This window comes from Notothenia rossii, assembly GCF_949606895.1.
Source record: "Notothenia rossii genome assembly, chromosome: 12".
In the NCBI taxonomy this organism is placed as follows: domain Eukaryota; kingdom Metazoa; phylum Chordata; class Actinopteri; order Perciformes; family Nototheniidae; genus Notothenia; species Notothenia rossii.
The window spans coordinates 3,864,735-3,891,029 of NC_136911.1; the positions used below are offsets into that span (position 1 = coordinate 3,864,735).

A 26,295-nucleotide genomic window follows, 5' to 3' on the forward strand; every position below is an offset into this window, starting at 1 on the left:
GGATTGTGGGAAATTGTATTTTGATCTTTCTGTCTGTACACACAAACTGAAAGATTGACAATAACGTTGAATTTGATTTTTAGATTTTATAAAGTTCTTGGATAAATGTTGGATCAAATAGCAACATTACTCAAGACTACAAAAAAACACTGCATAACCCTCTCATAGACTGACCACTGATGTTACTACAATAAACCCCATACAACCAATTGCTAAGAGAAACATCTGAAAGAATACCAACTGGTAAATATGAATGAACTTAATATTCCCTGGTGCTAGCATCATTCTCAGGTTTTCTGTTTCTGAAATCTTCAAAATCCTCCTTCACACCTTGTGCTGCCTGTTGGTCCTTCAGTAAAGTGTTCCCAAATACCTGTGGTCCTGGCTCAGAATCTGACATACAAAAATGACTGCACACACGCACACACACACACACACACACACACACACACACACACACACACACACACACACACACACACACACACACACACACACACACACACACACACACACACACACACACACACCACCTTGCAAGTAAACCTTTCTGCAGCTTTAAAACCTGATATCCCCTTAAGCGTATTTCATATTTGGTATTATAAAGAAAAACGGTGAATACGGTATATCTACTGAGGATTTGGCTGACTGCGTGCAGAAGACTTAACTTCCTTTTGTCCACCAGACACTTTTCTCTCCTTGCCCGTCAGGGTATAAGAGATAGAAAGGGAGAGAGAACAAAATCAGTTTTTTAGCACCACCCAAAAACTCTATCCCCATTTCCCACTTTCCTTCTTTTATTTCTCTATTGTGTTCATCCCGCTAGTCTGCACTTATCTGTGCTTGGCTGAATGAACAGCTCAATTCAAAGGCATTACTATGCAGAGCGGGGGACTGAAGGTAGCATAGTGGAGAGGAGAGGAGAAGGAGGAAAAGTTGTGGATGCTCGTAAAAGTCTGCTTAGTCAACCATTTAATTCCCTCTCCTCCAAAGTCAAATCATTAACAAGCAAACCAATGAGTAATTGGGAATTTGGCGGCTGTGTGTGTGTCACTTCATGGAGTGTGTGTGTGTGACCGTTTATGTCAGTGAGTGTGTGTGTTAGGCAACTTAAGAGCTTAGACACTTTGAAGTTTTTTGTTTAATCAAGAACTGAGGTAATTGACGGCAACAAAGGCCACCGAGTGCCCGAGGCGCCGCTCAGTTTTCACTCGCTGCGTGTCCATGAGTGCACATGATGCTATGGATTGTGTGTGTTCATCAAAAAACAAAACTTTCAAAATGTTCTGCAGTATTCCATGAAATAAATAAATAAAATGACTCCTTAGGAGATTTAAAACGAAAAAGGATAACTTCGATTTTTCATATTCCTGCAAGATTCTAACAGTCTGTGTTTTAAAAGACTAAATAAGCAAAGAAAAAGAAATTCATAGCAGCGCACACGATTCAAGCAATCCATGAGATCAGTGGAGGAAAAGCAATGTGAGGAAAGTCGGAAAACAAAAATAATGAGGGAAGCTGAGAGCCAGCCAGAGTCCTTGTTGGGCATTTGGGCTGCTGTCAATCAAGAAACAACAAACCAATCACTTCACTCCAGCTGGTCAACAGATACCCCAGTGGTCTGCTCTGCAACACACACACACACACAACTCGCCCTGTAAACGAGACACACATGCACGGTGCCATGCCTTGTGCATATTGTATCAGCCATTATCTAGTTGTTCAGCAGCTCTCCTCCTCCCCCAGTCACTTACGTATTCTCCCTGGCTGCATGTTTTTCATTTCCTGCATGTGCATCTGTCATTTCTGCCTGTGTTTGTGTCAGAGAGAGAGCGTGTGTCCGTGTGTCTCTCTTTTGACAGCCAGAGACAGGCCTTTGCAGAGAACAGATCTCCAGATACTGAGAAACAACAAGTGAAAGCTATTTTCTGCTGTTTGCTTGATGCTGCTGGACTCTTTGTTAGAGCAGCCAGGAGTAAGGGTCATTGTGTGTGTGTGTGTGTGTGTGTGTGTGTGTGTGTGTGTGTGTGTGTGTGTGTGTGTGTGTGTGTGTGTGTGTGTGTGTGTGTGTGTGTGTGTGTGTGTGTGTGTGTGTGTGTGTGTGCTCCTTCCAAACAGAGGCAAGGGAAATCAGTCCAGCCTGGTCTGGTCTTTTGTTTTTATCGACAAGTGAACAGGACAAAACAGAAGGGCCATAGAGAATGTATGTTTCTGTGAAGCCCTGTGGGTGTTTGGTGTGGGTTTGTGCGTCTACTGTGCCAAGGACAAACTGTTGTCATGCTAAATATAAGTTATGCATCTTTAAACAATGTTAAAGTAGAATATAACGATCTTCTGTTCATCAACAGGTGTGGGGGCATATGTCACAGAGACTTTGTGTAAATGCCTACAACAAAGACTTAGTTTAGAAGAATAAAAAGTGTTTTAGGAGAGCATCTTGTTTTATTACAAAGCGTTTTCCGAGAGAAACCAAGTGTGACACAAACTAAGACACTGCTGTGATCCTTTGAAGCCTGCCTCTACAAAATGGCACTTAGACAAGTTAGCGCCTCTTATGGCTCTTTTTGCCCCCTTTCCAACAAACTCAAGTAAATTAGTTAGTCTATTTGCTAAATCCTAAAAGTGGCAAATGTCCTCAGTGTGCCTGAAATCATTTGTTTATTTGCTTACTGACATAAGTTACAGGAGAAATGTTGAAGCATATTGTTACCTGATTTACCTCTAAATGTAAGTGTAATAATTCTGTTTAACTTTGAAATGTTTGACAGGAAGTGCTTTTATTTTGAAGTGCAAGGAAGTCTCCTGCTCTGTGTTTGTGGTTTATTGATGAAATGAACACGAGATGTCGAGTGCATCCACTAAAACTACCGTTCTTGATGTAAACGGCTGCATTAATAGTAAAATGTTCAGTTTGGACTAAACCCGCTTTGTTCATTATTCTAAGCTTCCACTAAACAACAACATCACACTCAGGATTAATATTATGTCGCGTATAACCTCTCCTGTGTTCCTGCGTCCTCTCCTTATTTCTAATGTCCTATCCATTACTCTGATTTGAGATTAATCGATCCTGCACATCTTCACGTTTCATTATAATCATTGACTTTTTGTGTTGTTATGCTTCGAAATGCTATTTATTTAGGCAAGCAAGATGTTTCCAATGTTCTTTTCTTGGAGCTGGAGCATAATTATAACCCTTTGTGTGTGAAAGCCAAGGGCCGGAGCGCAGCTATTCAGACGAGTCTCTCATTACCGGCTCTCACCTGCTAAAAGGAGCCGCTGACAAAAGAGACCTGAAGTCTTTTCTTTGCTTTACATTCATTTTAGCTGAAAAATGAGGAACATTTTGAGAACATTCAATACTTTTTTATACAGTTCCATTTTAGATAATGACTTACTGCAGAGGAATCAAAAGGACTGTGGACGAATCAAGAGTCACATCATCAGTAGTGGAACTTCACTGAATGATCATTTGTGGGAATAATATTCTCCCGCACTGAATTCATTTCCACAAAGAGTCGGACAGAGGGACAGAGCAGAGCTTTAAGAGAGCATCACTCAGGCAGGGAACATTTGGCAGCTTCTTCTCTCTGCTCACAAGAGACCTGCACTGATGGAGTGAAGACTTTCTCCTGCCTCGATATAAAACCTCTCACCACAAGTGTGTGTGTGTGTGTGTGTGTGTGTGTGTGTGTGTGTGTGTGTGTGTGTGTGTGTGTGTGTGTGTGTGTGTGTGTGTGTGTGTGTGTGTGTGCTATCGACTCATTGTGTGTTTTGACATGATGTTTGAAGGGGGGACAGCATTTTCACATGTCTGACTTCTACTTCACATCGCCCACTCAGCTCTGACATTAGTTGCAAGACTCACGAGACATTTGAGTCATACAGACAACATCAACAACAACAACAACAACAACAGTCTTAAGGAGCATACATATTTGTATATAGATACATATTTGCACACTGATGATGGCTAACATTCAGAAAGCACAGTGCAGTCCTTAGAGTCAGTTGGAATCAGAATACTTTTAGCGAGATAAATAAATATAACACAAAAAACAAATGTAAACATATATATAAAATAAATAATATAACATTTTAAATATTGTATAACATATATAAATTAACATAAGAATTTCAAGAATGAGCTATAAAAATGTAGAGTAAAAAATGTGCATTTTGTACTTCAATATATAAGGTGGTGTATTAGTATAGTTCGTGACAGTTGCTCCATTTTATAATAAAATAAATAAAAGACAATAAAATATAAAAAAAATATCAATATACTGTAGAAGAAAAAATATAAAATAAAACATTATTTAAAATATTTAAACACATATTAAAATAGATTAATAATGTTAAATAACTATATAACTAATAACTATTATAATAAATATATGATATAATTGTAGAAGGTTAAAGTAAAAATGTACACAATGTACTAAAAATAGATAACATGTGTAGTACACTATTACAGTGTTGTATTTGTATTATTAATATTTCAATGTTTCATGGTGGGAGAAGTGTCCTTTGAATAGGTTTGTCTAATGTCAAAGATGTACAATGACAGTGTTATAAAAATGTCACATCCTCTGAAGTTGAACCACAGTAAACCTCCACGTCTCTCTGGGAAGTGTCCACTATCTTTTTTTTAATTCCTCGTCCTCGTTATCCACACTCAGCATTATTTAATTCCCATGCAACTCTTATCTGGAGGGGAGTGAAGTGACATTAAAGAGGCTGGCATTCAGATCCTGTAAAGTTATCGCTTCAGATGAAAGTACAGAACCCACATTTTAGACTTCATATAAAAAAGTCATATCTGTGACTGCCAGCAACGTACTCCTCTGCGGTCTGATTAGTTATACTCAAACAAGCTGGATTTGAATGCTGGATGTAATAATTCATTGGTCAATAGTAGTAAATGTCAGTGAATGTGTTTGCATGACTTCATACACGTGGGTGCCTCTGTTAGCGATGTATGTGCCTGGTCAATATGAGTCAGGATGTTAATACACACATCAAACTGGAAAGCTAAACCTCTCAAAGACCGTGCACAAATATAAAATCAGTGCACCTAATTTCCTCTGACGTAAATCATCTCCTCTGATCCGCTCCACAATCTGTCTTATCAGCTGGAGCCAGTTGCTAGTTATAGATCATCTCCATCTGCCACTTGACTGATTACATAGAGTCATCGTGGTTTTCATCTTAAAATACTCTTCGAAATGAACGCTTATCTCTAGAACAATTAATAATATGTGAGAAAACAATGGTTGTTTGTTTCTCCTGCTGGCAAAAGCCATTATTCAATATTATTTTAGGGAGGATATGTCCCATCTTTAGTGCAGCTGCTATCCTGACAACAAGGACAGTGTCATTGATGTGAAGCACCACTTAGATAACACTAATAATGATGTGCTCGTGAATAACTACAAACCCTAACACGAGCAATCCTTATCAAACATCAGAGCAGTTGCAACGGATTTGGTTTCGTCCACATTGTGCAGCTATAATTAAAAAGGCAGATAAATTAATCAAATATTTGTGTTTACATGGTAGTTCCCTGCCTACTCCTGATACTATCACACACACACACGCACACGCACACGCACGCACGCATGCACACACACACACACACACACACACACACACACACACACACACACACACACGCACACACACACACACACACACACACGCACACACACCAGGGGGATATACTACGCAGCTGGTTCAACCTAACCTGGATATGTTTGAGTTAGCCGGTTGGACTAATCCAAAACATAAGCGCTCTCGCTAAACGTTACTACGACGCGGGTTATCAAGCGGATCGCTCAAGCCAGCCGTGTCCTATGTCCTTAGGTGCGCGTTCACATGAAAGGGGTGGCATTTGGAGCATTCGACCAATCACAAACATGGAGAAGCATACTGACAGCGCCGCGTCATACTAGTTCAACTTTAAACATTCATGACTTAAACACTTTATCCAGGATAAAAGCCACATAGCTGCACCTGCAAGGTGAATACAGCTGGTAAAAGAAAGAAAGTGTTTGAATGCGTACATTAACAGGTTTATGATATCACTGCCCCGTCTAAGACACGAGTGGATCTGACTTTAATTACATTTGTCTCCAGTGTTTCGTCAACTTAATGTGTTGCTTAAAATAATACTTCTGCATACAGTATGTGACACTGTGAGCGTTGCACGGCCAGATACGGCTCAGCTGACTCAGATAAGGAAATGTGATACATTATGATGTGATATGTCGCGGACTGTACTTAATGTTACTCTGATCCGGTTACTTATGTTGTGGCAGATATTTAAGTAAGCTTTCTTAACGTTAATGTTATAATAGTCAGATTGCTCTGAAGATGGGTATTTCCTTTCTCCTGTAATATGACTTGATCGCTTTAAACTCCGCACACTGAGCTCTGATTGGTCAGCAGGCAGTGCTTTCACTGAGTTGAGCTCTTAGCCTGCAACCTAACCTGCTCCCGACCAGGTTAGCCGCACAGCATAAGTTACCATAGAGATCTAGCCTGCTGAAAAGAGAACCAGCTTCGTAGGACCGGAAACCCCGGGTTTTCACTGAAGTTAGCCGGCTAAGCAAAAATCCTGGTTCGTAGTATACCCCCCAGAAGCTTCACAAGGAAAGGAAAACAGACTTATCATATCTACAGAATATAAACAAATAAATATGAAGCATACTAATTACACTATAGTTTGCCAGTGTAATGTGAATTCATGAGAGAGGTATTTGCTCGGTTGTAACACAGTGATTTGATATTTGCATATGATGGATCTTTAAATAAAAAAACATTGCCAATATATTGTGTATTAAACATGCAACAAATTCTGCAAACAGATTTCCAATGCCAGAGTGGTTACTGGAAGACGGTAGCTTAACTTCAAATGGCCCTTATAGATACTTTTAAGTTTAATATTAATATATAAAAGTATGTCTTTCATCATAAAAAGTGTTTAAAGTCTTGTTTTTATTCAGACCAGCCATCTGCTGCTTCTCTTTAATGCCTACATTTTATGCAAGATATTTTGAGCACTTTGTTTTTACCCTAACCATTTTATTTTTCATTTCTTTGTTGTTGTCTTTCTGGTCCCTTGCACTAATGTACACTTACTTCCATCCTAATGTAAGCCCTCCAGATAAAAGTGCCTAAATGGAAATGAAAATGTATGAGGCACTTTAAGTCTGTATTTAATCAGATGCATAAGCACGGAGGGCAATTTGAAGCGTACGACCAGGAAAATCACTCAGGTTCAAAAAGTCAGCGCTGTACTTTTATTTCTCTGAAGTGACTGTGAAATATTGCAGACGAATAGATCAGGTTTGGAAATGTGTAAACCAGAGGAGGAAGGTAAACACATGTATTACAGTGAAAGCAGAGTTTTAAAAAAACTTGCTTTCGACTTCAAGCTGTACGGCCTCATTATTTCATGTCGAGGACAGGAGAAAAGACACTTAACAACCAGTCTATGTGGAAGAAGATGTATCTCATTATTAGATATTATTAGGTATTGTAAGGGAAACTTCTGCAGCAATGGAGAGTCAGGGCTCAGAGAGACACGAGGAGAGTTGGAGCTTTGATGTCAAACACTGGTAGTCTATTACAAGTCAACGGCTGGAGAATTCATATCACAAGTCACAGCAGCAAAAGGTTCTGACTGCACGGGTGGGTTGTCATGTCAATTCTGATCAGCCTCGCATCTTGGTAGACCCTTTAACTAGTTTACAGAGAGTCAACCCACATATTGGGGGAAGGTATACGTGAACACCTGGAGACACTGAATCACTTATCTGACTCTTTGGCTCTGTGACAGAGAGTTGACCGGTTATAAAACTTATAGTATCAACATACGACTGCATTATCACATTCCTTACGGAAAATAAGGAGCAGGGCTGATCGTAAATGTCAACACACAGAAAATGTTAAATATCTTAGGAGTAAGGAAGAATTATTCTCTAACAGGTATTAGATATTTGGTGCCACTGTTGAATTTATAGGTGTAGAGTAACTACAAGTGCACCATTGTTTTGTGTGATCTGAGAACACCAATTATATACAACTTGACTCCAGATGAGTGGAACATGTATTTTAAATTAACACAAGTATAATTAACTCCAGTCCAAAAATACAAAATTCTGGCTATTTGTCTTTACTCCAATGAAAAAACGTTATTCACATGTCCTGGTTTGATCCTGCATCAGTTCAAGATCTGCAACGCTGGCTGTGTTAGTTTATTGGACACATACATTACTGTCAACGGACCTAGAGAACTAGCTTCAAGCTTTTCACCCTCATTAATAAACAATATGACATTTTGAGGAAGGGCCTGTTATCTCAATAAGAGTCATTGGAAGTAAATGTGTGGAATAAAAATGTGATTTAAAATGTTCTAATGTGCAACAATGTGACAACGGTTTGTGTTCTCTTGTTTCCCAGACTTCTACAGTATTCACATTACATTTAGTTATTTTCCCCACGGTGACACGCATCCAATCAGAAGTCGGACCCTTAAACTGATGCAAATTCTAAAACTAATCCTCTGTAATGTTTGCAAGTGCCACTATTTTCTGAGAGAAGGTCTTCAGAGGATGAATGAATCAGTGAATCTTATTTGTGTTTTTATTTATTGCCATCATTGCCGAAGTGCAATTTAGCACTACATAATTAAAATGTGTTAGTACCCTGCGGAGCTGAACAAAACAAACATGGTGTTGTTACCAATGTTACACACAGAGTCCTATTATAGGACAGTGTCATTAAGCTCTAACAAATACATTCATACCTCATTCACACCAACGCAACTCCGGTTCAAGCTCCGTGCTAGAGCTTTTCAGGTTCAGAACCGGTTCTTCGGTTTAGCTCCGGCTCTTTTCACACCGCCCAGAGTCCGACTGGTGCTGCGTCATTGCGTCATTGTTTGCGTCATGACGTAACCGTTTGCGTGCCTGCTTCATAAAGCCAAACCATGCAGAAACCCCTCACAGCTGACACAGACAACAACAACAATGGCCGATTGTGCTCCAGCTTCCTCTGTACCTCTTCGGAAGACCAGATTCCCAGTAGGTAGCTGGTCTCTTCAGTGGACCACTGCTGCTTGTTAAGTTTCTCCATCGTTGTGTACAAACTGGATAAAACGCTGGCTTTTTGTTGTTGTTCAGGAGTTGATCCCGCCCCTGCCCCCGCCTCGACGTAAGCGTGACATACAGTATGTGGTGCTTTTGCTCTGGCCGGACAATTTTTTGGTGCTCGAAATGAACCGGATTCCGGAGCTAAGAGGCTGCGCCGCTGCGGCGTGAAGAGGAAAACCCGGTGCTTTTCAAGCTCCAGCTCCGAACCGGCCCTGAAACACCGTTGGTGTGAATGAGGTATCAGTCTCTCTTGAACCCAGAGGGGAACTTTTAAGCGATTTAACCCCAATTATTTACATTTCATTGTAGTCCTCTTCTTGTCTTTTTGCATATTGCATCCTTTTAAAGTCTAGCTACTATAACCAACATCTGTAGCAGGCAGTGTGGTGTGCGTTGTGGTGGTAACACATAAGAAACAATAAATACAGACCTGCTGATCAACACATCTGAGACTAGGGGTTAAAAAACACCACTCTCCATTCACTGTAATAGCTATATGACATAGTGTCTTCAAACAAATCCATTGCATCTTCCATTACAGCCAATAAGTGTTCCTCTTTAAGTGTGATTATAGTGTAACTGATGAATTAAAGTTTGCACTCATTGACAGCCCCTTATAGGCTTTTTTTCTGTTGGATAAAGTTTTAATTATCGCAGTAATCCATCAATGTCACAGTGACTCCTTGGCGGTACATTAATGAGACACTAAAACATTACTATCCTCCCCTGTGACTCTAAGCTTTCACACTGCTGCTCTGCTTTTAGTTTGGCAGGTGAAGAGTTAACTCATCAGCGTGGAGTAGCGACAGGCGGTGATTGGCGCTGAAATGAGCCCGGATTGAGCTTTCATGCATAAGACTGCAGGACAGGTGGTTGTCTCTCCGGGGAGCGCTGTGTGCAGCTCATCCAGCGGTGAATGGGATTGAGGCGAATGTGATTGAATAGGCTGAAACAGGGCCTGATGGTGGCTGTGTGTGAGTGTGTGTGTGTGTGTGTGTGTGTGTGTGTGTGTGTGTGTGTGTGTGTGTGTGTGTGTGTGTGTGTGAGTGTGTGTGTGTGTGTGTGTGTGTGTGTGTGTGTGTGTGTGTGTGTTTGGCTCTGCAGCATTAAGTTGCTTTAAGCCCTCTACCATCCAAATTCGTCTCTTTGATCAATAGCACTGATAGCTTCAATATTATGACCGTTTATGTGTGTGTGTGTGTGTATGTGTGTGTGTGTGTGTGTGTGTGTGTGTGTGTGTGTGTGTGTGTGGGGGGGGGGGGGGTGTGTGTGTGTGTGTGTGTGCGTGTGTGTGTGTGTGTGTGTGTGTGTGTGCAATCCCGAAAGCATCTACTAAATAAGACTTGCTTGTTACTGCTGCACCGGGAGTTATTGATGGTATCTGCCCGGCTGAGAATTATTGGCCTTGGATTTGTTTACACTAGCAATATTTTAAATTACACTGGCAAGAAATTAAAAAAGCAATATATGTGTCACACATCGAGGAAAACAAGGGAAAGAAAGTTGGCCATAGTTGGGAATATTTCAAAGATGAATGTGTTTTCGAGGTTTTGCTGAAATATTACAGGCAATGAATCAGGGAAAATGGCAGAAGGAAAACACTCCTGAATAAATAATAATCTGCAAATAATTATGATGCAGCGCACAAAAACAACAGCTTAATTTACTTTAAACTGTTAATGATCCATATTTGTCACTGTATCCAGACTAAAATTAATATAAGAGAGCAAAATGATGAATCTATAAAGGGCTGGATGCAGGGATTCAGAAGCAACATGCACACATGCAAAAGACACTGTGCAATGGATTGTTTTATTTTGTGGGGTTTTGAATGTCAAATCCCTTTTAGCTTAAAGTTTAATGATGCACGTAACCTTTATTTAATCTCTAAACCATTTAAGTAGATAATATTGTCCGTTTAAAGATTCTACAGAGAATGAGGCACGTCAGGAAACACCTCTTTGAAACTTGTGTACGAGCATCAAGCTGACGTGCTCTTTAAAATAGTATGTAATGTCATTATTAGAAAGCACCGTGTGTTTAGAGGGCACGCACTGGACTCCGTTTAATAACCCTGGCAGGAAAGCCAATTTCGCTGCTTGAACTTTTTTTGTGCATTTTAGAAAATACATTTCCCTTATCGGATTCACTCCTTAATAACGTTCTGATAGAAAGTGCACGTCCTGAAACAGGGGTCAGCTTTCTGTTTATTCCGTCTTCCAAGGATTTTTCATCTCAACTTAAACACGATGTGCGTGCTGCGTGTATAGTCGGTTTTTAATTTCTACTGGGTTGCTTGTTATTTATGCTGCACACTCACAATATGTCCTTGATGTTTTTTTCTTTATACGTTTGACGCATTGACTGTGTAAACATGCATCTATATTGTGTCCCTGGCCAATAAACTAAGGTAAAAAAGAGAACACTGACCTTATGTTCCTTTAGCAGCTATACGAGGTACACATGCAAACACCTCCTCCTTTTAAATGTTGGGTTTTAAATATATGCTCGCTAGCCTGGTGTATCAACATCATTCATGACAGGGCTTTCTTCTCTCCTCCTCTCGATGAAAGCCCATCTGTTCTCACCTGTAGCTCTCCGGCATACAGCAGTGAATACTAGGAGCCTTTAACCCATTAGCTAATGATCAGGGATTGTTGGATGCCCCACTCAAGTGCTTACTCACAGTGCGGTAATGGAAGTCTGCTGGTTTGGAAAAGGCGACAAAATAGCCACAAAGAGATCCCATCCATAAAATGTCAAGAAATAATTTGCCAAAGGGTAATTTCCACATGTTGTTCGAACACGGTGTTTTTTTCAATCCAGAACCCCTTGGTGCCTGCATAGGGCGAGTGGCTGAGATGTTACATTTGGAGTAAGCTGATGAATATGTATGTGCACCACGCTGTTGCTCTCCCACACAAGGCTTTCTGCTCGGGGTTATGTGAGGGTGAAAAGGAAAGCTTCTCATTTGAATGATAATGTTAAGGAAGTACTGTTTTTATTTTTAATAAGAGCTGAGAGTCGTTTAATTTCCCATTCTATCTTAATAAAATGTTTTTATTCTGACTCGTCATTTCAACACGCACATCTAACATGTATTGTTAAACAAACAAAAAAGATTGGTGAGGGAAATAAAATATATGTAAAATACCTAAAAAGCCAATTATAGTCAACTATATAACCGTTACTGATCGTTCCGATTTGTTTCTCAAATTGGATCTTTAACACAATAGATCCTGCTACTCGGTCCATAAAGTGTTGTCCTCCATATTGTCCCTCATCGTGCTCTGCAAGTAGGAGCATGGATTCTGCTCAGCACTGCCACAAAAAACACTTTAAAATTGAATCTATACAGCCAGAGCACCCAGAGTACGGACTAAAATGCATCTCGGGATACAATTTGCTAAAATATGCTTCTACGTGTTTTTCTGCTGTCCAGATTTTCTAAAATCAATTAGGATTGGATCTGGATGTGCTGCAAAAGGGGTTAGGGCTGGCAGTCTGGATAGGGCCTGATAGCCAGTGGCTGTAGCCAACAGCATCTGCACACACACACACACACACACACACACACACACACACACACACACACACACACACACACACACACACACACACACACACACACACACACACACACACACACACACACACACACACACACACACACACACACACACACACACACACACACACACACACACACACACACACACACACACACACACACACACACACACACGCGCACACACACACACACACACACACACACACACACACATACACACTTCCTGTCCACTCACCCAGATGTTGCCGTCCTGGTGGTATGGTTTCCAGTTCCTGCCCGTGTCGCTGTAGAGGAGGCGGTACCGCGTGGTCCAGTCGGAGCTGCTGTAGCGGCCCTGCGTGGCCACGGAGCTCACCTGCTTCCTGGAGCCCAGGTCCACCTGGAGCCACTGGTAATGGTCGCTGTCCAGAGGTGACCAGCCACCAGCACCTGGGAGACAGCCACATTTAAAGGTCACCCATTATGCAAAATCCACTTCTTCATGTCTCTTCTACATCAACATGTGTCCCCTCTTCTTCATATCTCTTCTACATCAACATGTGTCCCCTCTTCTTCATGTCTCTTCTACATCAGCATGTGTCCCCTCTTCTTTATATCTCTTCTACATCAACATGTGTCCCCTCTTCTTCATATCTCTTCTACATTAGCATGTGTCCCCTCTTCTTCATGTCTCTTCTACATCAACATGTGTCCCCTCCTCTACATCAACATGTGTCCCCACTTCTTCATGTCTCTTCTAAATTAACATGTGTCCCCTCTTCTCCATGTCTCTTCTACATCAACATGTGTCCCCTCTTCTTCATGTCTCTTCTACATCAACATGTGTCCCCTCCTCTACATCAACATGTGTCCCCACTTCTTCATGTCTCTTCTAAATTAACATGTGTCCCCTCTTCTCCATGTCTCTTCTACATCAACATGTGTCCCCTCTTCTTCATGTCTCTTCTACATCAACATGTGTCCCCTCTGTGGAAAGAGACTCTGAAAGTTTCAGGAACAAAGATTCTCTCTCTTTTTGATCCATTTCTATAAAAACCTGTCTGAAAATAAGCTGATCAGATTTTGGCCACTTTGTGATGTCATAGCAATTTTTTGGCTTGTGTAACCATTAGCCAATCAGCAACCAAGGTAACCCCCCCCCCCCCCCACCTTATCACCTGAATCTCCTCCTTGAGCACCATTGAGTTCTTTGTAACCAAATGTCTCTCAGAGGGGCGTGGGGAGGCGCTCCTTATTTTCATCTAAAGTAACAGACAGAGAATCAGCACTTTGGAAACAGGGCTGAAACAGAGGGGATTATGGGTAATGCTGCAATGATCTGTTTGGTGTTTCGAGCCAAACACTTCAGAGACATGTTTTGTATATAACTGAGACCAGTGATATATTGATGAAAAACAGTATAATAGGGGACCTTTAATAATGAGAGGGGGTTCTATGGTGGTTCTCAAATACCTCATTTACTTTTAAAAGTGATCTTCTCTATGAGTGAAAATGGCTTGGCTCTGGTTTAATTGAGTAAATAGTAACAAGTGTAGGAAGTATGTGTTTTTTCTGTTGCACATTATTATTTCCCATGCAGTCGCTGGTGTTCAGGGACGCCCAGCTTCTCGAGTCTGAGGCAGACCGAGCAGCAGCATGGTCCCGACATAATGGCATTTAACAAAGAGAATGTGGAGTTACAAGGCTACAGACCTTCCTATTATTTATGGTCAGTGTCCAACAGGGAGCAGCCCAGACATTTGCTTAAAAAATATATATATACATGTATAAATATATAATTGTTCCCCGTCTAGAACAGCAGGCACCTCGACTTGTTGAGGAATGGCATCAGCATGAATGCCATTCCAGGATGGATCCCTTTTTTAATATCGGTATGCGAGACAGAATGAGGCACCTGAGGAGTTCACTTGCATAGAGGTATGTTCAGTTACAACTCTTATGCCAAGAATGAAAACTATGCTAAGAATATGAGCACAGCATTAAAACTGGGTTACGGCTGATATGTATTTATCACAAAGTGCTTACACAGAGTTAAACTGGGATGACACATTGCCTGGATATGGAAATATGTACAAATGCAAATAGAGTCAGATAGAAGCCCCTTCACACTGACAGTTACATACGGTTATCTGCACATATTTGCAGCTCAGCTCTGGTTCAATACAAACATCCTGGAGTGCAGATTTAAGTGATATTTCACTCTAGTGGAACTTCTTTTTTAAACTGCCTGAAAATCTATAATATAAACAGGGGAAATACATTTTCTGAATGTAAAAATATCTCTTTACCTCTTATTTCCACCTTTCATATGGTATGAAAACACAGCTTTTAAGAGTTGTACGATCTCCCATACTGGGTAGGTGCACTTAAGATGTAATATTGCTTGACTATCTCAGAGTGCAGCTCAGTGCTATTTTCCTATGGTTTCTGTGTCTTCTGTCTGAATAGATGGCTGTGTTTGTGTTCAACATTTTTCAGTGGCAGTCTAGCCGAAACCTCATGGCTGATTACCAGACAAATATTCATGTGTCCTCCAAAACATTGCCCCCTTTCACACCTCGAGGTGTCTAATTGAGGCCGGGCCCGACTCCCTTGGACCTCACAGGTTAAATGAGCCTCAGGTTTAATGTTGCAGAAACAAAAGCAACAGCAAGACAGAAGAGCAGGAAAAAAGCCAGACAGGAACCCAATGCCCTGATATTTCATCTGCCATTATAAAGGAAACAATATTTGTGATGCCACTCTCTGTGTGAGGCATGAGGCTACTGCAAGAGAATTTAAACCAATGTGAGAGATACCAGATGTATGCATACTGAGTGCATTCAAATTTAAACAGATGTGGAAATTAGAGACCTCACACCAAGCAGTGAAAAGTATGAGTGCCACAAGCAGCCGAGCCTGTGACAGAATGTGAGCGGGTGGTGGATGGACTGCGAACCGGCCATGTCACGGCCGTCTCCTTTGATTCCCGTGATGGATTTTTTTCCAAAAAGGACACAAATACAGATAAGAGAGTGACGGACTGAAAGCACAAGTGAAGGAGAATGACAGATAGAGAAAGTGAAACCGGATCCAAGGGGACAAAGTGAGAGAAATGGAGATAGCAGGACCAAAGTACAAGAGAGTGGGAGAGGAGCGTTGTGAAGGAGGCATGAGAGATGATAGTGATATGATAAGAAAGAGGCAGAGGCAATATGTGATGTACTCCCCCCCCCCCCCCCCCCCCCCCCCCTCCTGGCTAAAATCCTATATCTTATCCAATTACAGAGCCATTACACTCCAGCCCCGGCCATGACAGATAACCAGGTCCATATCAGTGGAAATGTCAATACCTCAAAAACCCGTTGCAGCAAAGCCGCTCCTTTAGGCGGATAACACACCATCAAAAGGGAGAGGGGGTGGAGGGTGACACATTGGGTTCGGGAGGGGCGGGGCCATAGTGATAAGCAAACTGACAGTGGAAAATATAGATTAAGAAAGCAAGCCGAGCGGACAAGTGACGCTACGAACAAGATCAGAGGATGGGGTGTCGGAAAGAGTGACGAGGAGGAGGCAGAAAAATGGAGACGAGGGCGAGTAAGAGAGATGGATGAAGTGAGGAGAAGAGAGGATATTTATTTGTATTTGATGCTGGGGAGGCAAGAGATGAGATAGCATGCCAATGGGATGAAAAAGGATGGAAAGGGAACAATGTAGTTATGGTAAAGAAGGTGAGTGAAGAGGGGAGGCGAACGGAGCGGAGGGAAGAAGATGAGTGAATAAAAAATAAAACTGGGTTCAAATGATATAAAAAGAAAAGAATGGAAAAAGTTGAGAGTTTAGAAAGTGAGAGAGTAAGAGTTCAAATGTGTGTGCAATGTATGGGGCCATGACGGCAAGATCCTCAAATAAAAAGTGGTTGAGGTGTTAGTGCCTGAGAAACATAGGTAGGTCTATTTTTGAATACGTCCTCGAACACTCGACTGACATCATGCGCTTTGATGTGAAATATCAGATATGAAAGTCTTGTATTTCTTCAGAATGGATTCACCCAGGACCCGCTGACCTAGCTCACACTGCTCCAAGCTTGAATACTTTTTTTTTGGTCACTGAGAAAAATCTTTTTTGCACATTGTTCAAAACAGTTAAACAGCCATTACCGGTCAGTGTGAATCAAGGTTTGAATCTATATTACAATGGGCCCTGCGGTGCTACTGTCACAGTGACCACCCTCACACTGCTGGTGGGTATTTCATCTGAAATCTGCACTGAAGTAAAAACGTTCTTTGGTACATGTCCTGCGCAGACAGTTTTTTATCTTTTCTACACCTCAGCCACTTCAGTCTTCCCCTCTGCGGGCTCTGCAATGCTTGAGCACTTTCCAAATCTTAAATTCAGCACCCGTCGACCGCCAGCAGTCACCAGAGTCCGTCTTACCTGTCTCTCATTCCTGAACAGCCACACATAAACCTGCCCTCCATCTCTCTTACATTCAACTCCATACATCCATGAGATGATCAGATGCACAACTAATTATAATAGATCTTAAAACAAATGCAGGGTATCATGGCCACAATCCCTTGATTATTTTCTTTACAATCACAAACTAAACACTAGGATTACAGCGTTTACAATGCACATTTCTGTTATTTGTACTGATTTTTCAATTGCGATTATGTTTCAGAATGTTTTTCAGTGGATGTATTTTTAGGGTGGGACTTTTCTGCAGCTTCAAAATGGTATGTAAAGGTCCCATGTCACGGCCATTTCTACTGATCATAATTCCATTGTTGAGGTCTACTAGAATAGATTTACATTGTTCAATGTTCCAAACTCACATTGGTTTCTCATCCAGCATCTCTGTACAGTATGTGTATTCACTCTCTGTCCTAAACGCCTTGTTGGAGCTCCTGCCCCCCCCTGTGAGCCCACTGTGCTCTGATTGGTCAGCTCGCCCACTCTGTTCTGATGAGTCCACCACCGTTACAGCGGAATATCAGTGTTTATGTTTTACAATGGCATTTGTTAGCAACCAGAAAATGACACCAGTAGCGACGGACAAACAGATGAGAATGCTGCGTGGGGTCTGGGCGCCGTGTTGGCGGTGTAAGGTTTCAGCGTTAGAGTTCTGTTTATGTGCACAGTTAAGAACAGATATCCCCTTCCACTCATCTCTACCGCATTCAACTGTTACAGGGAGCCAAAATATTCACCAAGCTTGACTTAAGGAATGCTTATCACCTTGTGCGCATCCGGGAGGGGGATGAGTGGAAAACAGGTTTCAATACACCTAAGGGACATGACGAATATCTGGTGATGCCTTTTGGACTTTGCAATGCACCTGCTGTTTTTCCAAGCTCTCATTAATGATGTGTTAAGAGATTTCTTGAATCTTTTCTGTTTTGTGTATCTCGATGATGATGAATGAGAATACTCATGTTAACCATGTTCACCTTGTTCTTCAGAGACTCCTGGCTAACCATTTGTTTGTGAAAGCCGAAAAATGTGAGTTTCATGTGAACTCTGTGGCATTTTTGGGCTTTGTGATTTCCCCTAACAAGGTGGAAATGGACCCAGCTAAGGTCAGTGACGTGGCTAATTTGCCAAAGCCAGACTCTAGAAAGAAAGTTCAGCAATTCTTGGGGTTTGCTAACTTTTACAGACGTTTCATAAGCAATTTCAGTGCTATTGCCTCTCCTCTCCATGCCCTTACCTCTCCCCATGTTCAGTTTGTGTGGAATCCACAGGCAGAGAAATCTTTCCTGGAACTGAAGAGGAGGTTCACCACAGCTCCCATCCTGACTGTACCTGATCGCCACCGACAGTTTGTGGTGGAAGTGGACGCCTCCAACGACGGCGTTGGAGCTAAACTGTCCCAGAGGTCAGCGGGGGACAACAAACTTAATCCGTGTGCATATCTCTCCCGTAAGCTATCTTCTGCTGAAAGAATTACGACGTGGGGAAATCGGGAACTGTTGGCGGTGAAGATTGCTTTGGAGGAGTGGCGGCACTGGTTGGAGGGAGCGGAGTAGGATTTCCTGGTCTGGACGGATCACAAAAACCTGCAATACATCAGGAAGGCCAAACGCCTGAACTCTAGGCAGGCCAGATGGGCTTTGTTCTTCAATAGATTTAGGTTCACTCTGTCATATCGACCTGGTTCACAGAATGGAAAGCCTGTTTGACCAATTGTTTCATTTGGGTATGGTTACGTCACCATACCCAGGAAGAAAAAAAAGGAAAAAGAGAAATGTCCAACGAGGCGTTCTGGGGCAGCACAGGCAGGTATTTTCTGTGTTAGAGTTTTACTCGCTACAGGGTGTGCTTTGAGGGTTTGTGACTCTGCAGACCGTTGACATGCAGAAAAAGCTACATAACACACAAGGGGACGGGTAATAACCGGAAAAGCATGACATGGGACCTTTAAGACATATTTAGCCTTTTATAAAATATAGTGCTTACAGCTATTTGAATATCATAATTCCATTTTGCAAGTTTAATAACGTTTGGATTAATTGTGCAGCCCTATAATGATATAAATGAATCAAAATGATATTTTTGGCCAGCCCAGTGCAGTTGATGTGGCATTTTGTTCAGTCCAAAGTTGAGCCAGGGTTGAATAGAGCCCAACCTTTCATTCTCACAGAAATGAAACAGCAGTTTTTGAAGAAGTGCTGCTGTCAGTGTGAACATGACTTAAATGGGTGAATGAAGGACAGGGTAATGGTTAGGGAAAAGGGGTTGAAGGGGATGGATGGAGGAGAAGGCATGTTAGGGTCAGAGGCTTACCAGAAGTAACAGATGGTGAAGAGAGAGAGTCAGACATATTGAAAAGTCCAGAGAGACATACAGGTTCAAAAGATCGTGCAAAGTGATGGCAAGCAATTTGGAAGACGGGCTAAAAAAAGGGGTCAGAGGAGAAACAAGGGACACGCATAAAGGATGGAAAGAAGGGAGCAGATAAGTGAGATGGGTAAATGTTGTCATAGATCAGAGAGGAGGGGAAAAGAAGAACAGATGAGAGGTGAGAGGGGAGGAGGGGCAGATTGACAGAGGTGAGGAGGGGGTGAAGAGAGCTATTTAAAAAAAAAAAGGAAAGATGTGCAGTGAGAGGTGAACGCCGGAGGGAGAGAGGGGAGAAGCGCAAAAAGGTTGACAGAATAATGTGGAGATGGAGGAGACTGGCCACAGGGAAATGGAAGTGAGAGAGAGCGAAAGTAAGAGCATCAGTGACGAATAAAGGAGAGAAAAACAGGAGGGAAAAGGGAAGGGGAGGAGAGTCGAGGGACTGTCACCGCTCTCTCACCTGTCACACACACAGATGTTCAGGGAGGAGAGAGGAGCAGGAGGAGGGGAGGAGAGAGGATAAGGGAACAGAGAAGGTCAAAGAAAACACCTTTGAGGACGCGACGAAGGAAAGCAGAACAGAAGTAACAAGAGAGGAAAAGATCGGGAGATAGAAACAGGACAAAAGATGGATAACAAGAACAACCCGACAGGAAGATACAGAGAATAAAGCACTGGAAGCAAAACAGGATTAAGGAGGAGGGCCTTTTTTCATTGTTGGTGAAAGTCTGGAATGGATACAAGGTTGTTTTCTGGATAACAAACACGGAGAGAATCAATTTGTGCCAAAAAAACCAACATGTATATTGAGGCATTAAGTAAAGGTATAAGGACACAGAGGAATAAAGTCATATCAAATCTAATGATTGTAATAATTATGTGTTACTGATGTTTCAATCCTTTTATTTAAAGTGTTGGACTGTAATTCGACAAAAGCAAGATAAAGAGGTATCTGGCTTCACGGGCATTTTCGAAATGTCTATGATGTTTTACTCACTTAACAATTAATGGATGAACGCAAACTAAGATTATTTATTAATAGCCCCAGTTGAACAAATCAAACTTCTTTTAATGAACGTAGAAAAAGCAGAAAATCCAATATGTTTTTTTTCACTCTAGGGAAATCTACTCATATTGATACTCAAGCAGTTTATCAGGCCATTCTTCAAAGGCTTAATATACAGTGTGTAACACCTCTACAGCTACAATATATCTTCATTTTGCTTTTGTATTGGGACCAGTTCCAGTAGTACACGAACAGCGGCATTTTCAATAAGCAGCATATTAGAAATCAGATGAGTCTGCTACCTGGTGAAATGTCCCTGTGTGACGATGCCCTTCACAGGTCAACACTGGCCGAATGGAACTCACACAGAGAGGCTTTTTCTGAGATAAAAGGAGCAAAGCGAGGACAAAAACATGCCTTGAGTTTCTCCGAGCTTGCAAAACAACTATCTGTGATGACACCGATAACCCTGCAGTGGTAGCAGAGTCAGAGCGAGTGAACTGATACCAGCGCTGAAACAAAACACTAATACTCTACGACTAAAGCCCATATCAATGTGTTTGTGTAGGTTAATACAATGTAATGTTTATATTGTTGTTGAGCAATGTGCATTGTTTCTTAGCATTAATACAATTAATTATGTTTTTTAGTGGCATTTAAGCAGTTTCTGTTGGAGCAACCATACAAAGTTAGTTATTGCCCAATTTACCAAAACCATTAACACTAAACATACAATAAAAGCCACAAAGAAGCCATTTTGGCAATTTGGGTAGGGGGATATGGATCAATGTGCCAAGAGCAATGTGCTGATTAAGAAAAACCCGGGGAACATTGTGGAGAGAAAATCGAAGCAGGAAGTGCCCTCTGGGAACCATTGCACAAAATGGCAGCCTTTTGAAACTGTCAACTAATGCAATCTGTGAGGACATTTTTTCTTGTTTCACATCTCAGTTCACTCTGTTCAAGAAGCCTTCAGCTAGGAGCCATTAGACCGGAGAGCAGGCAAAGGTATGAAAGCTCCCGTTGGTTGCTTTGAACCTGAATCAAACACTTTTCCTCTGTCTCTTTCAGACAAAGATGATCAGAGCTCACCAAACTGGACAAGTCACCGATGATCCATTCTCCTGGAGTGGACGTGATAACAAAAGAACAGTATAAAGAAACTGGATTTCCCTTGTGGGATTAATAAAGGTTTATTTGATACGTGTGTGTGTGTGTGTGTGTGTGTGTGTGTGTGTGTGTGTGTGTGTGTGTGTGTGTGTGTGTGTGTGGGGGTGTGTGTGTGTGCGTGTGTGTGTGTGTGTGTGTGTGTGTGTGTGTGTGTGTGTGTGTGTGTGAGAGGCCTAGCATTACTAACCTTGTGGGGACCTGCATCTGTTTACATAGTCACGTGTGGGGACTCACCTCCCTTATGGGGACATAATGGAGGTCCCCTCGAGGGGAAGCATTAATCTTAGGGTTAAGACTTGGTTAGGGTTAGGGTTAGGGTTCAGCATGTGTTGGTTAGGGTTAGGATAAGTCTCCAGGAAATGCATATAAGTCAATGTAATGTCCCCTGAAATGATGTATACATGGTTTGTGTGTGTGTGTGTGTGTGTGTGTGTGTGTGTGTGTGTGTGTGTGTGTGTGTGTGTGTGTGTGTGTGTGTGTGTGTGTGTGTGTGTGTGTGTGTGTGTGTGTGTGTGTGTGTGATGATGATAAAGATGATTTGAACTTTTACAGCGGAGCTGGGAAATGGAAAACAGGAGGTTTAATTCAACTGCCTGACTGGGTAAATGGCTTTTACAGTACTGAGGGTGGAAAATGAGTCAGACGGGAGGAAAAGAGTAAACAGTGCAGGGAAGCAGAAAGAGCAAGTCAGCAGGGTAGTGAGGCAAACACTTGGAAATGTTTGAGAGAGTACAAAAAATGTGATTCCAAAGGGAAGTTGTGAGAGGGAGAAATGCAGACGCGGTGTGATTGTGGACAGGTGACGAGCAGCAGGTGACACAAACAAAAGCAACAAAGGAGACGTATCAAACAGAAGAACATCTCTCCTCTGACTTACTGTCAGCGGGGGGAGTGAATGTGGGTGTGCGCGAACACATCACACAATTTGTTTGCAGGTTGAAACACTTTCACGGCCCCCTGCGATGCCTTGTTGTTGGTGTGTAGCAGCCTCCAGAGAACATGTGAGAGTGTGTTTATCAAAGTTGCTACTTCTCATAACAACCAGCACCGCATTAACAGAAAGTAAAACATCTTTATTAATTAGGACGCGAGGCCGTCTGAAAAAGGGAGCAGAGAGAAAACAGCTGGTTAGCCCTCTGCTAGTGCTTCATCTTTCTGTCATGGAGCAAAGGGAGCGGATGAAGACGGAGTAATTTAATTAGAAGCGGACCGCCATTATCGATGGATGACTGCGACGACTAGAGACATCAAACAACTTTTGCCGGATGACAGAGAGTGAAAAGCAACGCCTGGCATGGGAGGGGGGGGGGTATCTGGTTAATTGTGCAGAAAGTCAGAGCACAGTTGTACTGCAGTACTGTGACACTCTTTGTTTGATATGAGGAATACGCTGAAAAGTTGGAAAACACTTTGAGAAGTAGGCATCAGACCGGGAATGTGAGGGATGTTAGGGAATAATTCTCCTGGACTCCTAGATATCTAACCTTTTTGCCCCTTGACATTTATGACCAACCCTGATTTTGTTAAATTAATACGTTTGCGCTGTGGACCAACACTATACATTGACGGGGAAGGGGGTAGCAATAAAGATAACACCATTTTACACAACATAACAGAAATAATATCGATAGCAGCGTCCCTAGCAACCACCTTGGTAACAATGAAAACGTTGAATGGACACAATTTCCTGAAGTAATCTTCGTAATAACTAGCAAACTAAAGATCATGTACATCCACTGCACACATAATCTGAAATAACAAATCCTATTTCTCGCATCAAATGACATCAAAACGCATTTTAATGGCCAAACTAACTTCAAAATAGGCATTTTACACCGAGAATAAAACGAAGTTCGGCCATGTTTTTTTTTCCGCAGGGAGAAATGTGAAGATCACGTGACATAGACGCCAGCCATTGGAATGAATGGTGAAAAAAAACGTAGGGATCCTACAATTTCAGAGGCGTTTTTGTAGAAATACTACGTCCCAAGTTGTGGACCAACGTAGTTATTACACGTTTTTTTATGAGACTGGGTTGAGATATCTAACCTTTTTGCCCTTTGACGATTATGAACAACCCTGACGTCTGTTCTGTTCAGCCATATGTTGTTGTTCCCATTTTACGACCGGACAACTCTCAGTCACAAATGGTTTATTGATGTGAGAAAGCTGGAACACTTCCTTCTCGGTGTTTGTGGACTCCAAGGTGTGTAATCTTCGAGGCCATAAGTGTCAGACGCAAGTAATTCAGTATTCCCAGCTGTTGATTACTCTGTGAACCAGTTAAAAGGTCTAGCAAGAGAGAGGCTCTTCAGAATTGACGTGGCAACTCGACCGCAAAGTCTAGAACCTCTGGCTCTTGTGACTTGTGATGTGAATTCTCCGGCCGAAACTCGTAATAAACCATCAGTGTTTGAAATCGAAGCTCCAGCTCGCCCCGCGTCTCCTTCCTGAGTCGGTGCTACACAGAAGTTTCTCCCACAAGTGAGGAAAAAAAAAAAAGGTAATGAGTTCTGAGAAGAAAGAAAAGGGGACAGGCCGAGAAAATGGAGTGTGGGATTGACAATGTTACTTTAGAAAACAGAAAGTGTGTGGAGGGAAATTGAGATGGAGAGGAAGAAAGGTGAGGCAAGATGCGATGGAGGACAGAGGACAAAGAGAGAGGAAAGAAAATGGGATGACCAAGTGTTAATGATGAGCGGCCAAATCTCATTCCTTGCCATGTCTGCAATGTGCAACGACGTGGGCATACATGCCATATGCAGGCACACATGGCAGCAGGTATATTCACACACACACACACACACACACACACAGATGCAGGTCCCCACAAGGTTAGTAATGCTAGGCCACACACACACACACACACACACACACACACACACACACACACACACACACACACACACACACACACACACACACACACACACACACACACACACACACACACACACACTCCTCTCTCACTTTCTTCAAAGACAAGGTGTGCTAAATATGTGTGCTTAATATTAAAAGTGTTCTGTGTTCCATTTTTAAACACGGTGATCATATGTGGTTAGGGAAACGTGAGATCTGAAGGTCCTTCTGTTCATCTTTCCTTATGTTTCTTCTCATTCTTCCTCCCCTGTGCAATTGGACTATGGCTGCAAGTGGGCCACCTTTCTCTGTCTGACACCCCTGATGTGCAGGGTCTCATACATGAAGCAGCACTATCCGCACAGACAGTGAAGAGGTGGGAGCATGAAGTAGATGAAAGTGGTGATTGTGTCAGAGAATCATGGGAGAAAAAGCGAGGGCCATGGTGTCCAGGAAGATTGATTTAATGGGAGTCGAGTGAAGAGAAGGTGAGGAAAGAGGTCTCAGGTGGATGGGGGGGGGGGGGGGGGGAGGAATGAGGTAAAAACAGATGGAGAAAGGGAGGCTTAGAGGCTTTATCAATCTCTTGGGTCTTCAAACTCCAAAGGCAGTAGTTGCCTGATTTATCCTAGCGTTATAATAATATAGCTAATTTAATAATACATCACAGCTACTGACAATAAAACTGAGCCAATCTTAAATAAGATGCCCTAATGTAGGGTGACCAAACGTCCTCTTTTGCCCGGACATGTCCTCTTTTCACGCCCTGTCCGGGTCGTCCGGGGGGGTTTATAAATTCATGAAAATGTCCGGGTTTCGCGGACCGTTTGCATGTACTTAAATTGACTGGCGCATTGCACAGAATACTACGGTAGTACTCTGTTGGGTGTGTGACGTAATCCCTGAGTGTGAAGCTTTTTGGGCGGCTCTACAACTACGCTGACACACAAACAGAGGAAGGGGACAGAGCGGACCGCAGCTCAGATTCACAATGCCAAAGCGCAAATGTACTTTTACAGATGAATTGCAGAAGAAATTCCAAATGTACCGACCCGGTCGGAACAAATGGGAGGCGGAGTGCACCGTGTGCAAAGCTTGCACATACGTGTGTGTGTCCAATAAAGGTGCATGCGATCTTAAAGCGCACATGGACACAGACAAACATTGGAAAGCTGTGCAAGGTGAGAGTTTGTCGGCAAAGTTGACAGACTTCTTTGTTAGACCAGGCAAAACAGAGGATGCTGTAAATGCAGCGGAGGGTGCGTTTGCATTTCACACTGTGAAACATCACAACAGCTACAGATCTATGGATTGCACAAGTGCCTTGCTAAAAAAAGCATTTCCAGACTCTGACACTGCCAAAAAATTCAGTAGTGCACGCACTAAAACCGAAGCCATTGTCAATGGTGTTATAGCGCCCCACTCGATAGATGTCGCACATGAGGCACTCAAAGAAATCCAGTACTGTGGTGTTTCTACAGACGGGAGTAACCACGGAGCAGTGAAAATGTTCCCAATCATAATCCAGTACTTTGACTGGAAGAGGGGTGGCATGCAAACAAAATTAATCGAGGTTAAAGACACACCAAATGAGACAGCAGAAACCATTGCACAATATCTCATTGAAACATTGGCAAAAAACAATTTGTCTGAAAAATGCATTGCATTTACTGGCGACAATTGCAACACAAACTTTGGAGGAATCC

General features: G+C 42.2%; 1 protein-coding gene across 1 annotated transcript in view; it reads right to left on the bottom strand.

The window, feature by feature from the left end:
- Nucleotides 1-26,295, bottom strand: part of cntnap2a (contactin associated protein 2a) — a 317,081-nt gene that overhangs the window by 161,846 nt on the left and 128,940 nt on the right. The window contains exon 3 of the mRNA XM_079661019.1: nt 12,965-13,158. Coding sequence (XP_079517145.1) covers nt 12,965-13,158 — 194 coding nt within the window. The remainder of the gene's footprint in view (nt 1-12,964; nt 13,159-26,295) is intronic.